Source organism: Daphnia pulicaria, chromosome 4 (genome assembly GCF_021234035.1).
Source record: "Daphnia pulicaria isolate SC F1-1A chromosome 4, SC_F0-13Bv2, whole genome shotgun sequence".
In the NCBI taxonomy this organism is placed as follows: Eukaryota; Metazoa; Arthropoda; class Branchiopoda; order Diplostraca; family Daphniidae; genus Daphnia; species Daphnia pulicaria.
This window is the reverse complement of record NC_060916.1, coordinates 13,181,866-13,194,582: the sequence shown is the minus strand read 5'-3', so window position 1 is coordinate 13,194,582 and position 12,717 is coordinate 13,181,866. Positions and strand designations below refer to the sequence as shown.

The 12,717-nt window shown below is 40.3% G+C and overlaps 5 protein-coding genes and 1 long non-coding RNA gene across 6 annotated transcripts in view; 3 read left to right on the top strand and 3 right to left on the bottom strand.

Moving 5' to 3' along the window:
* The window catches only part of LOC124337283 (histone H4-like), a 64,022-nt gene extending 52,019 nt beyond the window's left edge, over positions 1 to 12,003 (top strand). Inside the window, exon 2 of the mRNA XM_046791389.1 lies at positions 11,732 to 12,003. Coding sequence (XP_046647345.1) covers positions 11,732 to 11,994 — 263 coding nt within the window. The 3' untranslated portion in view covers positions 11,995 to 12,003. The remainder of the gene's footprint in view (positions 1 to 11,731) is intronic.
* Positions 1 to 12,717, bottom strand: part of LOC124337404 — a 62,457-nt gene that overhangs the window by 41,389 nt on the left and 8,351 nt on the right. The window lies entirely within an intron of this gene.
* On the top strand, positions 207 to 6,082 carry LOC124336869 (trafficking protein particle complex subunit 8-like). The gene is made up of 24 exons (XM_046790747.1): positions 207 to 460; positions 520 to 684; positions 741 to 934; positions 1,004 to 1,101; positions 1,167 to 1,323; positions 1,461 to 1,730; positions 1,804 to 2,034; positions 2,107 to 2,213; positions 2,277 to 2,528; positions 2,593 to 2,786; positions 2,855 to 2,982; positions 3,041 to 3,226; positions 3,292 to 3,479; positions 3,543 to 3,670; positions 3,734 to 3,924; positions 3,993 to 4,116; positions 4,181 to 4,610; positions 4,671 to 4,809; positions 4,879 to 4,972; positions 5,032 to 5,234; positions 5,299 to 5,384; positions 5,444 to 5,542; positions 5,639 to 5,725; positions 5,788 to 6,082. Exons 1-24 carry the CDS (start codon positions 289 to 291, stop codon positions 6,038 to 6,040), a joined length of 4,176 nt encoding a protein of 1,391 aa, XP_046646703.1. The 5' UTR covers positions 207 to 288; the 3' UTR covers positions 6,041 to 6,082.
* Positions 6,018 to 6,612, bottom strand: LOC124337288. The gene is made up of 2 exons (XM_046791393.1): positions 6,460 to 6,612; positions 6,018 to 6,384 (listed from the first exon to the last, which is right to left on the bottom strand). Exons 1-2 carry the CDS (start codon positions 6,473 to 6,475, stop codon positions 6,083 to 6,085), a joined length of 318 nt encoding a protein of 105 aa, XP_046647349.1. The 5' UTR covers positions 6,476 to 6,612; the 3' UTR covers positions 6,018 to 6,082.
* On the top strand, positions 7,423 to 9,744 carry LOC124336968. Its single transcript, XM_046790944.1, has 5 exons — positions 7,423 to 7,569; positions 7,641 to 8,140; positions 8,202 to 8,903; positions 8,961 to 9,208; positions 9,278 to 9,744. The coding sequence occupies exons 2-5, from the start codon at positions 7,649 to 7,651 to the stop codon at positions 9,612 to 9,614; spliced, it is 1,779 nt and encodes a 592-aa protein (XP_046646900.1). The 5' UTR covers positions 7,423 to 7,569; positions 7,641 to 7,648; the 3' UTR covers positions 9,615 to 9,744.
* On the bottom strand, positions 10,975 to 11,565 carry LOC124337226 (histone H3). The gene has a single exon (XM_046791330.1). It carries the CDS (start codon positions 11,383 to 11,385, stop codon positions 10,975 to 10,977), a length of 411 nt encoding a protein of 136 aa, XP_046647286.1. The 5' UTR covers positions 11,386 to 11,565.

Genomic DNA, 12,717 nt, shown 5'->3' with positions numbered 1-12,717 from the left:
CAGCAGTGGGTGTGGCCATCTGACGGCACAAGCCGCATTAAAGAATATTTCAAATTATTTTATATATCTCAAAAAAGATTAGAATAAGTCAAATCTGTTTCATTTATAAAAATATAATCATTTTACAGAGCATAATATTAATGTTACTATATTATTCATGAATTTAATTAAGGGTGTTTCGAATTTCGATACTAGGTGGCTTTCAGTTTACTTCTGCTTGTAACATAAAAATGACAGCTGATGTCTGATTTTCACGAATGAAATGCTGATTTGATTTAACTACGGAAAATGATGATGCCGATCAACACAGTTGGGGGCCCTAGTGCTTCAGAAGTGATTCAACAAGCATTTTGTCCAGCTATAGCAGTTCTGTCGTCTCCTGATGTTGATGTGGTCTGTAGCAAAAATCGACTCACTTTCGTCGAACTTCTGCAGCCGTTTAGCCGACTGTCTGTAGAAGGTAAAACACATATCCTGGTGCCAGTTTCTTAAAGCCTTCAATAAATGTATAACTCGCAGGTCAAATAAGAGATGTTAACCAGGCGTTGCACTCAGTCACTCACTTCAGACTGAGTGTTCGTGACATCTCATGGAGACCCGCCTCTACCATTTTGGCAAGGCGTTTGCTGTCTGAAGCTGTGACCAGTTTTTCTGTCAATGAAAACAAAGTTATTGTTATTGGGGGTAATATCAATCATCCTTTAGATTTGTAAATTGTATAACTATTTGTTTGATTCCAGATGCAGATTCAATTGAAATCAATCCTCACACACCCTGGTATGATTCATGGAGAGAGACTCTGTGGAGCTGTTTAGAAATGACTGACCATGATTTTGCTCGTCATTACTTGGCCACATTACTTGTTGTTTCATCTTCCCACCCTAATCCAATGGAACAATTTCAGCAATTAAATGACCAGCTTACCCAGTTGATGGTATTGTAAACTCCTGATTTTTTTGGACATTAAATTCTTACAATTTTTTGTTACTTCCATTACTTCCAGTCAAGCAATGGAACAGTTGATGGGCCTAGATGGTTCAATATGTTGTCTTTGCGTTACCATGTTCTTGTCCATGATGCGTGTGATGGCGAAACTTCAAAGTAAATTATGAGCAACATCTTAATTATTTCGGTATACTCTGAAAATAATATTCCAATACATTCAGGGCAGAAGAATTGTTACAAACTATGAGAAACGCTTATGGATCACACGGATGCCATCTACTAGTGATTAACTCAAAACCCAAAAAAGGATCAATGATTGAACCAGGACTACCAGCACCCGATCCTTGGCTTCGATTTCTACCACGAAAAGCCAGCAAGGTAAATAAACTTTCCCCTATGGTTTTCCACTTAAATTTCGTTACATTTTAAATCTTGTTATAAGCGCTCCATTTGGAAAAAGGTAACATAATCTTGGTACAATTGAATGGTGTTAACTCGAGTTTTTTATTTTTCAGTCGGACGCTTCAATTGAGGGAGAGACAGTCGTAGATGGAGCAGATGCTGGGGAAATGGAACTGCCAGGGAAAGTGGTAGAAGGAACAAATTCGCAATCATTGGGTTCCCTACCTAAAATGCCGATAATGGATGCCCTGCAGGAGGCTATGCAGGAAATCAATATCAATTCAATCTTAGCTCCATCGCCGTCGACATCGGCTCTCTCATCCCTGACTCGAGATGACGGCACGAATATGAAAAATAATCTCAGCCAGAGAAGCGCCGTTGAGGTATATTTATTGTCTTATTGATTCCACATTCTTTGATTCCGTGTTGTAATTTTTTATTCGATCGATACAACAGATCAAAGATGATCCTCTTAATGCTGGACTGGGAATGACGACCGGTGGGCTCTCTGTTGATGAAGCGGATGGAACCGGACTCATTCTAGCTCCTGGTATTGTGGAAAGTGAACTTCACGGCGGATGCCTTACAACAGAAGATTTGGATCGCATTCAGGGTTTAGTTAACGATTTTTGCCTAAAGAGTTTACTTCCTCACATGGAACGACAAATGCGATTGCTTAATGAATCCGTAAGTTTGTGTTAGTCATTTTTTTTTCAAGTAAAGAATATTTTACATTTCTTTCCTTCTTCGACTTTTTAGGCTTCAGCTCGAAAAAGTACTCATCGATCGTTGCTAAGTGCCACCAAACGTTGGTTCGGTAGTAGCCGACCTGGTGGTCTCCAAACAACTCAGACTGTTGCCGTGAGGTAAGCATATTAATTCAACTTAATTTTTAGAGTTGACTTCAATTTTTACTGAATTTTTGACAGCTATCATCCCGAGTCTGTCCAGCTACAGCTTCGACGCTTAGGCGATTTAGCATTTCTTCTAGGTCACTATGAATTGGCCTATCATTCCTATCATTCTGCCAAAAAGGACTTTGAAGCTGATCAAGCTTGGCTGCACTATGCTGGAGCCATGGAGATGGCTGCACTCTCCGTCTTCCTGCAGATTGGTCATAATCGTACCATCCCGTTCCACTACTTCGACAAAGCGTTGACCACGTATCTGCAAACTTGCAAGTCCGTTTTAATCATACGAGTCATGCCATTCAGCCAAACTTTAGTGCACGTTTCCCATTTACAGGATGCCGTATTGGGCCACGCGCTGTGCCGTGTTGGCATCCGAGTGCCTTAAAGCGACGAATCAATACAGTGACGCCGCTCTACAACTAATTCGACTTACCAGTGAAGACGCCGATTTACGGAGCGCCGTCCTTCTAGAACAAGCTGCCCTTTGTTTTCTTCGATCTGCCGTCAAACCAAATTCGTCATCTGGCGGTAATTTAAATGTCAGAAGATTGAAACTTTAAAAGAATAAATAAACCAATTTTGGTCTTAATGTGTAGATGCCGCCAAGCCGAACATGGTGCCCCTCATCCGCAAATACGCCTTCCACATGATTCTGGCTGGTCATCGGTTTGGCAAGTCGGGGCAAAAGCGCCACGCTTCTCGAGCTTATCAACTCGCCTTGCAAGTATGTCCTTTAAGCCTCTTATCTTCCCAGATTTTCCTCATAGTCAAATTTGTTCCAGGTGTATAAAGGGCATGGTTGGAGCTTAGCTGAAGATCACATACACTACACAGTAGGGCGACAGTGCTTAAATCGACAACAGATTGAAGCAGCTTGTCATGCGTTGGGTGCTCTTTTAAAGCCAGATTCTTTGCAGACTGCCGCTCAGCAAACCGCCTATTTAAATGAATTCATTCACGTTCACCAGGTAACTGGTTTTTTTATTAATTTTTTGCAATATGATATTTCATAAATTTTTTTAACCCTAAACAGTTGTTAAATAAACACCGAGAAAACGAAATCAAAACGTCAACTTCACTTCCAGTGTTACCCTTGCCTGTGATCGATAGCAACCAGATCAGAGTATTAGTTGACACGAAAGATCCCACGGAAAACATTTGTCCGCCCGTGTCTGAGGCCTCACATGTCACCTTCAACGACGACGAAGTTCATCACGCAAAGTACGTTTGTCACTTAACTATTTTTAAAATAATCATCAATAATGGGATGGTTGTATTGTATAGGTGGGCCAATATGGAAGAGAAACTGGTGCAGTCGGCCTTTGGCACAACTCATGCCATGTTCCGGCCTACCAATCTTCTATTTTCTAATACGACCAACAATACGGCTCATCCACAAACGTATTGTGATGGTAAAAGAAACTAATTTTTCGGTTTTAGAAGATAAATTCTAATTTATATTTCATGGTTTTTAGACCTCATTAGTTTAGAATTACCTTTGACCAACCCCTTGCGCATTCCTGTCCTATTATGTGACATTCGTCTAGTGTGGAACTTCTCTGGAGTGGACGGTAACCTATCAAATCTACTCACGACAAACAACAATCCATTGGTTACCACTTACATTTTACCGAGGATTGTACTGAATCCTTCTTCTTCACATAAGGTTTGATTTGTTTCTGTTTATAGCTCAATTGCAGCAATGCTAATATTAAGTTTCGTGGTAAAAATAAGGTTGTTTTGAACGTGAAACCCAAAGCAGAAGGAATGCTGGCCATTGAAGGAGTCGCTTTTGACCTTCGCCCAGTCAATGTAGAGCCTTCGGCAGCAGTAGTTGGATTAGTGTCGTCAGTGTCAGGTAAGTTTACTAGTGTTTTATGTTGGTTAATTTTCGTCAAATTTAAACTGAAATTTTGCTTTAGGGCGAGTAATGTTTAGCTTGCAGGGCCCGAGGTTAAATGCGACCCAACAGGAACGTCATGGCAAAGTATATGCTTCTGACAAAAGACTCTCGATCCAAGTCGGGCCACGCATGCCTAAATTGCAAGTGCTGTTCCACTCCTTACCAGAATTTCTATTTAGCGGAGAAATTCGGCCAGTGGTGGTTGAACTCTCCAACATTTGCCCTAGTGTACCCGTTGCCAATATTATTATCGCTTCCAACGATCCCTTACACCTCGCTTTCGACCTTCCTCGCATTGAGAGCAAAAATGTTCGAAATGATCAAATTGCACTCTACCGTTGGGATCCCACTCAAAAATCAATTAAAATGTGGTTGAAAGGCACCGAAAACGTTGGGTTAACATCATTGGATCTCATGTTTTTCTCTACTAATCCCGCCATAAAAGCCAGGTAATCGGAAATTAAAATTGAATTGATGAGAAATAATTGACTTATAATTTCTTTGTAAAGATATCGTCTACTTCGCCACTGTTCGAAAATCTTTGTCTCTTCATCATTGAGCCTCGGTGCCTGGGTTCAAAGAGTTCCGAGTGGGGAGGATCGCACTGAAACATTGGCCGTTCAACTCCAAGTTCGGAACCTCAGAGACGTAATTCAATTAAATTTCACGAAACAATTGATACTTCAAAAAATAATATTGGGATATATTTGTCTACAGGCGGATGACACATCACTAAGTGGTATTGAAGTTTCGCAGGTTGCTCTTCTTAGCAATCGATGGCATTTGCGTTCTGATCAGTCAACAATTCCAGGTGCTATAATTACTGAACTTGTTTAAAGCAAATAACAACGTGTTTTGTGTCTTGTTTAGACGGAGTACTTCATCCACAAGAAAGCCTCATTGGGGTGTTATTGGCCATCCGAGGAACTGAAAAGAGAGAATACAACGAGAGTGTTGTGCTAAAATTACCAAGCCATGGCCGAGCTGTCGATTTCCAACTCGACCCATACCGATCATTCGTGAAAGAATTTCAGAAAACTACACCCGACACAACTCTGGTTGTGTGCTGGACGGTAACATATACTGTACAACATTTTGAGTTAAATCAACGATCTAATTTGTTTTCTTCTTGACTAGGCTACGCAAGCTTCTGAAGATGGATTTGGTACTTTACTCATAGAAGGGCAACATTACTTCGGTTGGAATTCCCAAGATATAGCAAGGTTAGAACTGTTCAATTAACTTGAGTAACTGTTTCCTTAACTCTCTTTTTTCTTTTTAGCTCAAGTTTGCCAGAAACCAGTTTGAAATCACATCAGCAGTTGGTTTCCTACTCCATGGAGTATTCAACAAAAGTGTTTCATGATTTTGACCAACAGAAGTAAGTTGGGTCTACATAATAGTTCTTTAAAAACAAGTGTTTCAATTATTTTTTTGAATTTCATCACTTCATTATCATTGCATATTTTTCTAATAGGTTGTGTGTTATACCAGTCACTCTGTTTCTTCACAATTGCAGTCAGCAACAAGTTGATGTTCATTATTCAGCCAACTTCAATACAGGGTAACATTTATAATGACAGCAAGACATTTGTATGTATTCCAACCAAATGATTTTTTTCCCAGGAAACCCCCACGTGCTTCTCAGTTGTACATGCCTGAAGCTGCTTCTCCCCTACTTTGGATAGGTCGTGTTCAAGGAGATGTTTGTTTGAAAGATACACCTGAAGCGGTTCACTTGACTATAGCAGTTTCAAGGCCAGGTGCTTACAGTCTTGTTCAAGGGTTACAAATCGATGCAAGAATGTTGGGTGAAAATGTTAGAGTACCAAGTCCAAAAATTGAGTATACATTGATTGTTGATCACAAGGAAGTTTAATTGTATTATGTAGGTGAAAAAATAAAGTTGTTCAGATTTTAATCATTGACTCCAATTTCCAAGAAGCTTCTCAATTGAAGGATACATCCATTCATCTTTGGAAAGATTACGAGCTTCTTCATTTATCTTCTTCAATCTTTCTTCGTGAGCTTCTAGTTCTGTTGAGGAAAGGATTTGGGAGATGTACCTTTCAAATGACACTTTCATGAAAGCTTGATCGGTTTTCTCCTTTTCACTCACACCTAGTTCCATTTCAGTTCGGTTTGCTCCTTGTGTAACTTTAGGAGGGATTTCTTGTTGACCAGGGGACAACATCAGTGTTCTTCTTAAATTCGCTCCAATTACTGTTAAATTTTTCAATGGAAATTTTTAAGTGATGCATCAATGCATCAAGTGGGGAAAAAAATGAATTGGCTTACAGCTGTTTTGGTTCATCTTTAACTTGATGGAATAAACAAGAAAATCTTAGAAACTCTGAAGTCTCGAATAACTGCAAACAGTTGCACCAGCAGACGACAGAATGAATTAGTTGACAGCTGGAAGGCGGAAGCAGCACACCTTGTGGTCGCGGGAGGAATACAAATACAATTTTCCGATAAAGATTCTATCCGAAACGAAGCTGTCCCACCTATCGTCAAATTAGATGGCGTTTTCACTCAGGTCTTCACTATTAATTTAATTTCAACATTTATTAATACTTTTTATTATATTCAAATTGAAATTACCTAATAATAGAGGAGAAGATGACGGTTATGGCAATGACGTATTCACACTTCAACATAGTCAACATTGACTCATGTTAATATTGACTTGAATCTCAATGTCATTGAGGATAAAATTAATTTGATTTGTTAAACAAGAAATTTTATTGAAATAGTCAAAGGGTTTTTAGAGTATATCAATAGAGTTTAAAGCTTTAATCGTACGAACTACCGACACAATTTCGGAGCGTGAGACCAACTAGCAAAGACAACGGGATTTTGTGGGTTACAAACTTTACGATGAACGTCATTTGTATAAACAGAGCGTCTAGTAGATCGGGAAGCGATTTTAGAAGTGAGACAAAAAAGGAGAACTCGTATATGGTTTAGTAATGGATCGGAAGAGAAAAATTCAGTTTATCTAGATGTATACAAGTATACACAATGGGAGTATTACAAAAAAGGAGGGGAAATATAATTCCATTTTCATCAAAAGAAGAAGAGCGAAATTAGGTATGAGAAATTTTTTGGAAAAAAAAGATGACTTCCGAAGACGTGATTTGTTCTGCCGGTAGTTTCTTTGGAGCCCATCGAGAGTCTTTTCACAGACCGCTGACTTCCAATGGGAAAGAACCCAAAATGGGTGACTACGAAACTCAACAGCAAGTACGGACTGGAGATACTCGTCGAGTCGTTAAACAGTCGAGTCGTTAAACAGTTCTCGGATAAACGATATTGATGTCAATCATATTACGCACGCTGTTTTGCTCCGAGATACGGAGCAGAACATTTCAAATCCCATTAAGTTCCAGGATGTCATCGCATCGAGTAATTGTTAAAGAGACAATTTTGGTTTAGTTTTTTTTGTTTAACATAACTCCTTTTTTTGGGAATATCAGACGTAACCATGGGCGGCTCGCTGAACGAAGTGGATGTCAACACAACTCTCATGAGAATCGATCGGGGAAATGTGGTAACTGGCAAGAAATCTGTGAAGACGCTTTCAGTACAAGGGTCCATCGATGTGTGCAACAATTGTTCAGTTGGAACATTCGACTTATCAAACTGGGCCTCAAGAGCTGTGCTTCGTAAAGGCAACTTTACACTTCCAGGAGCAAAATTTGAATCCCTGGTGTTTCAACAACCTTTGAATTTGAATGGTACACTGAACAACGTCGCAGTTAGCCGTGATCATGTGCTTACTCTCTCCGACCAGCAAGAGATGAACGGACCCCTGTCACTTTCTTCATTGCTTCCTCACAACATGTTGTTTTCAAGTGAGCAAGTACCACTTTATCAACAATCAACAGAAGGATTCAAAGTGGCTGGGCAATTTACGAATCTTCAAGTTAATGGATTATATGACGGCATTTCCTTGCCACATTTCTACGATCAATTAGTAAATTTTATTTAATGTTAAAGTTTCAAATTAGTGAAATAATAATTGAACAATCTTCCAGGTTCGACGTGACACAATTGTGGTGTTTTCAGAGCCGGTGGTTCTGTTGAGTTTGATTGCCAGGAATTTCCAAGATTCTTCCACCAATTCTACCATCGGCGATATCATTACGCTACCGTTAAATGCTACCCATCACGTCGCTGATAGTCCTGTTATTCCTCCAGAGATGCGTCAACGCTCCTTATCTTCTTTGGTCCAGAAAATTAAGCGCGTTGTCTCACGTCAGTCAGTTGAACTCATGTTCTTTGAAGAAATGACAGTACCTGGAGCGATACCACGGTCAGCGGATTACATTTATGCCTGGGAAACTCGAGGCGGCGAAATTGAACTGTGCTCCTATGATGAAGCGCTGGGAGAGTTATTTTATAGCTCATCAACCTCCCCGTTAATGAAGGGCGTGGAGTTGAGTGGCGTTGCATATTTCAGAGATGCTGAAGATTTTGCTGTGGCTGCACGGAACCGCAGTTCTAGTTCACAAGAAAACCCCGCGTCGTTTATCTTTTCCCCCAAAGCTTCGGGCGAACTTGCGAGGCAAACAATCCCTACCGATTTCCCTATTGGCGCTACTGCATTTTTGCTTTCCAACAGTTCTTGCTACCTGTTTCTTGAATTGACATCTGATTCACTTATTTATTGTCGATCGTTGGGGTCTAACGGAACTTACGACTTGTTTCAGCGCTTACCCACTGTTGATGGCCGACTGGTATGATATAAGTTTTAAAAATTATCTGTTGGTAGAATACTAGTATTTTTCTTGCAGGTTACAGTCGGTTACCATTACAGCACGGGATTACCTCTACTGACCATTGCAAGTGTAGCACAGCGAGGATACGGTCACATTACAGTCTGGAATTTCAATGTTACAAGCCGATGGTTTCAACCCTGGAAAACAATTGTCACCTTACAGATAGTTGCCTTGGATTGTGTCTGCAACGAGGCTCAATGTCTTTTGGTCACCGTTGCCCCTTCTAAACCGGCAGCCATTCCTGGTCAAGTCATTGTTTGGAGGTAATATAGAAGAAGTAGTGGGTAAACAAGTCCAATGTAATCAATCCTGTTTGTCGAATCTATCTCTAGTTTGAATGATGTTGGACCTCCGACAAGATTACAGAGAATCACGTTTTCTGAGCCCATCGACGCTAAATTCTCTCGATTGCCGGACGGGCGTCTAACATTAATGGTTCTTCAGACTAACGGTGTTGACAATGTTTCCGTCTACGTTTGGAGAGGCCTTTTGCAATTCCAACACGACACTACTGTCCGAGTTCCCGGAGCGAAGTTTCTTCAACTGATTTCTAATGACGATAAATTGATGCTTGCCTTATCTGTTACCTCGTCCATCGTTACTGAATTGCCCTATGGCCCGTTGAGAATGTTCCGTGCCCAATTTGTTGGTCAAATATCCACTAATTAACTAATCCCAGAGTCCCTTTGCTTCTAGTCATTTTCGTTGTAATTTATTTTCTTTGTTTTTGAAGGGTCCTTGTTAAAATGCAAACTGTATGTCCCTTGAAAGAAAGGTATAAAAGATTAGAGGCTTTCAATTGTTTCCAGACTTATTCCGGATGCTACCCCTTTTCGAGTTCATTTTATTTTATATTTTTTGTTCTTTTGTAGGCTGAATTTGAACTAGGAAACAAATGCTTAGCATATTTAATTTCTTAAATCAGGTTTTGTCCCCTGTCGGGGCTTCAATAAAGGCCGAGTGAAATTTGTTAGAAAAAAAAGGTGACGTCCGAAGATGGGATTTGTTAATTTCTTTGGAGTCAAATGAGAGTCTTCTTACAGACCGCTGACTTCCAATGGGAAAGAACCCAAAATGGGTGACTAGGGACTACGAAACTCTTGCAATTACGGACTGGAGATACTCAGTATAGACACATGATTTGACTCAAAGAAGAAAGAAGGGTGATCCTGTCACTTTTTATGTCATTAGAAAGCCAAAAGAAAAGAAAATAAAAAAAATCAGAACTGAAATCGATTATCAAACTCAAACATTTATTCTAAAGGATAAGTTTCTCAATCCCTCAAATCTCTTTTACACCCATTTGTTTTCCTTTGATTCCCTTCGTAAAAGCGGAAAGAGCAATTCGCTTCTACAAATAGGTTTTTGAGAGGTCGCGCCGTCAAAAATTCAAAATGTTGGATGAGCTCAATTTTGGCCACTAGGTGGCTTGTTTTGTTTACTTTCGTCGTTTGCATAGATTTTGATGTCGTCTGTGTTCTTGTTTAGAATAGATTGCTACTCCTATATGTGTCTTTGAATATTGAAACAAAATAACAAATAATTAGGGATTTGGAATGTGGTTTTAAATTTAAATAAGCGTTGGGATTGAAAGATAAGTGATGAGGATCACAAGAATAAAACGACTGCCAGATCTAATGTGCAAACCAGAGGTTGGTTCAACATTTTTCAGTGTCCCATAATACTAATTGATATTTTGATAGCCTTTACGGTTTACATGGTTTTTTGGTTTACTTATTTGGGGGAAGGTTCCAAAATAGTGCATAATATTTCAATGTCTGCTCTTGTTTACCTAAAAATTTGCAGTTTTCCTTTGCACATTGAAATTATCGAAGAAGGAGGGCATTCAGATGAAACCAGAAGTTATTTTCTTTATTTTATACCAGTCCTATTAATTGACATCAGTCAGTGACGATAAGAAAGATTTACAAGAATATTGTAATGAAAATAATGGTGGTTGATAATCTTTTCTCTAGTAAATGGTGGCCCTTAAAAGGGCCGATTGGTAAGTCAAAAGGGAATAGGTCGCTCAGGCACGTTCACCACGAATACGGCGAGCGAGCTGGATGTCTTTTGGCATGATGGTGACTCGCTTGGCGTGGATGGCGCACAAGTTGGTGTCTTCGAAAAGACCCACCAAGTAAGCCTCGCTGGCCTCCTGCAAGGCCATGACGGCCGAGCTCTGGAAACGCAAGTCGGTCTTGAAATCCTGGGCGATTTCTCTGACCAAGCGCTGGAATGGCAACTTGCGGATCAAAAGCTCGGTCGACTTTTGGTAGCGACGGATCTCACGAAGGGCGACGGTGCCGGGACGATAACGATGGGGTTTCTTGACTCCTCCAGTGGCCGGGGCACTCTTGCGAGCGGCTTTGGTGGCCAACTGTTTGCGGGGCGCCTTGCCACCGGTGGATTTACGAGCGGTCTGCTTGGTACGAGCCATGTCGAACGACTGAAAGTTGAGATTAGGAATTGGTGGAGGGATGTTGGGTTTATATAGGGATGAGGGGAGACGTTGAGGAATGTATGGGATCTCTTTTCAGCAATTGGTTGTTGGGGAAAATGGGAGGGAAGTTGAAGAATACAAAGCTTGGGCTTTGTTGACCTGAATTGCGGTGGCTGTTGAGCTAAACCAATGCGGATGGATTTCCCACCGGATCGATTAGTATATAAAGGGGCCCTGGTGGAAGCATTCGACATTCAGTTTGTTCTTGTACTCTCTCTGAAACTCATCTAAAAAATGACTGGTCGCGGCAAAGGAGGAAAAGGACTCGGCAAGGGAGGCGCCAAACGTCATCGCAAAGTTTTGCGTGACAACATCCAGGGAATCACCAAGCCGGCCATCCGTCGTCTTGCCCGCCGTGGTGGTGTCAAGCGAATCTCCGGTCTCATCTACGAGGAGACCCGTGGTGTATTGAAGGTGTTCCTTGAGAACGTGATTCGTGACGCCGTCACCTACACTGAACACGCTAAGAGGAAGACGGTGACGGCCATGGACGTCGTCTACGCACTGAAACGCCAGGGCCGCACTCTGTACGGTTTCGGCGGTTAAATCTTTTCTACCTATTCACCCTACTCCGATCTTTCAATCCAATCGGCCCTTTTCAGGGCCACCATTTACTTAAAGAAAAAGATTTCTCAACCACTTACACAGTTTAACCATATTCTTGCTGACTGACTAAGAAGAACAAAACAACATTAATACAAAAGATTTCAAAAATTTGATACAGGTTTTGGAACAATGCTTTGATATTATTTTAGTGTTGGTGTATCTTAAAAAATAATTTAATTCGATAATACTAATAACTTGATTCGAAAAATATCCAGATGCTATTGTTTTCTCATATTTATAGAGTTTAATTTCTTTCTATTGCCTACTTATTCAGGCTTTTATTTTTCATTATTTTCGTAGCTACCGAAACATTATTTCGTCACTAGGTACCAATTGATTCTCATCTTGATCACTCTTGGAGTTAAATGAAATGGCTGTGGCATAGATACAAATTGCTTAGATATCCTGATTTTCAACTTCTACTTCGAATAGAAAAAAAAATCCTGAATCCGAAATGTTTGACAACTTTCAGTCGTATTTAACAAAACATTTTGATTTTTGGCGAGATTTGCTTCGTATGAAAAAGAAGTTACGTTAATATTGCTAGTTACGATGATCAATTTTAATATCCATCATTCTCTGAATCAAATGAATAGGGGCATCGATCCGAATCTGCCCAACTTGAAATAAAGCAAAAGAGCGTACTATGTAAAATAAGTAGAC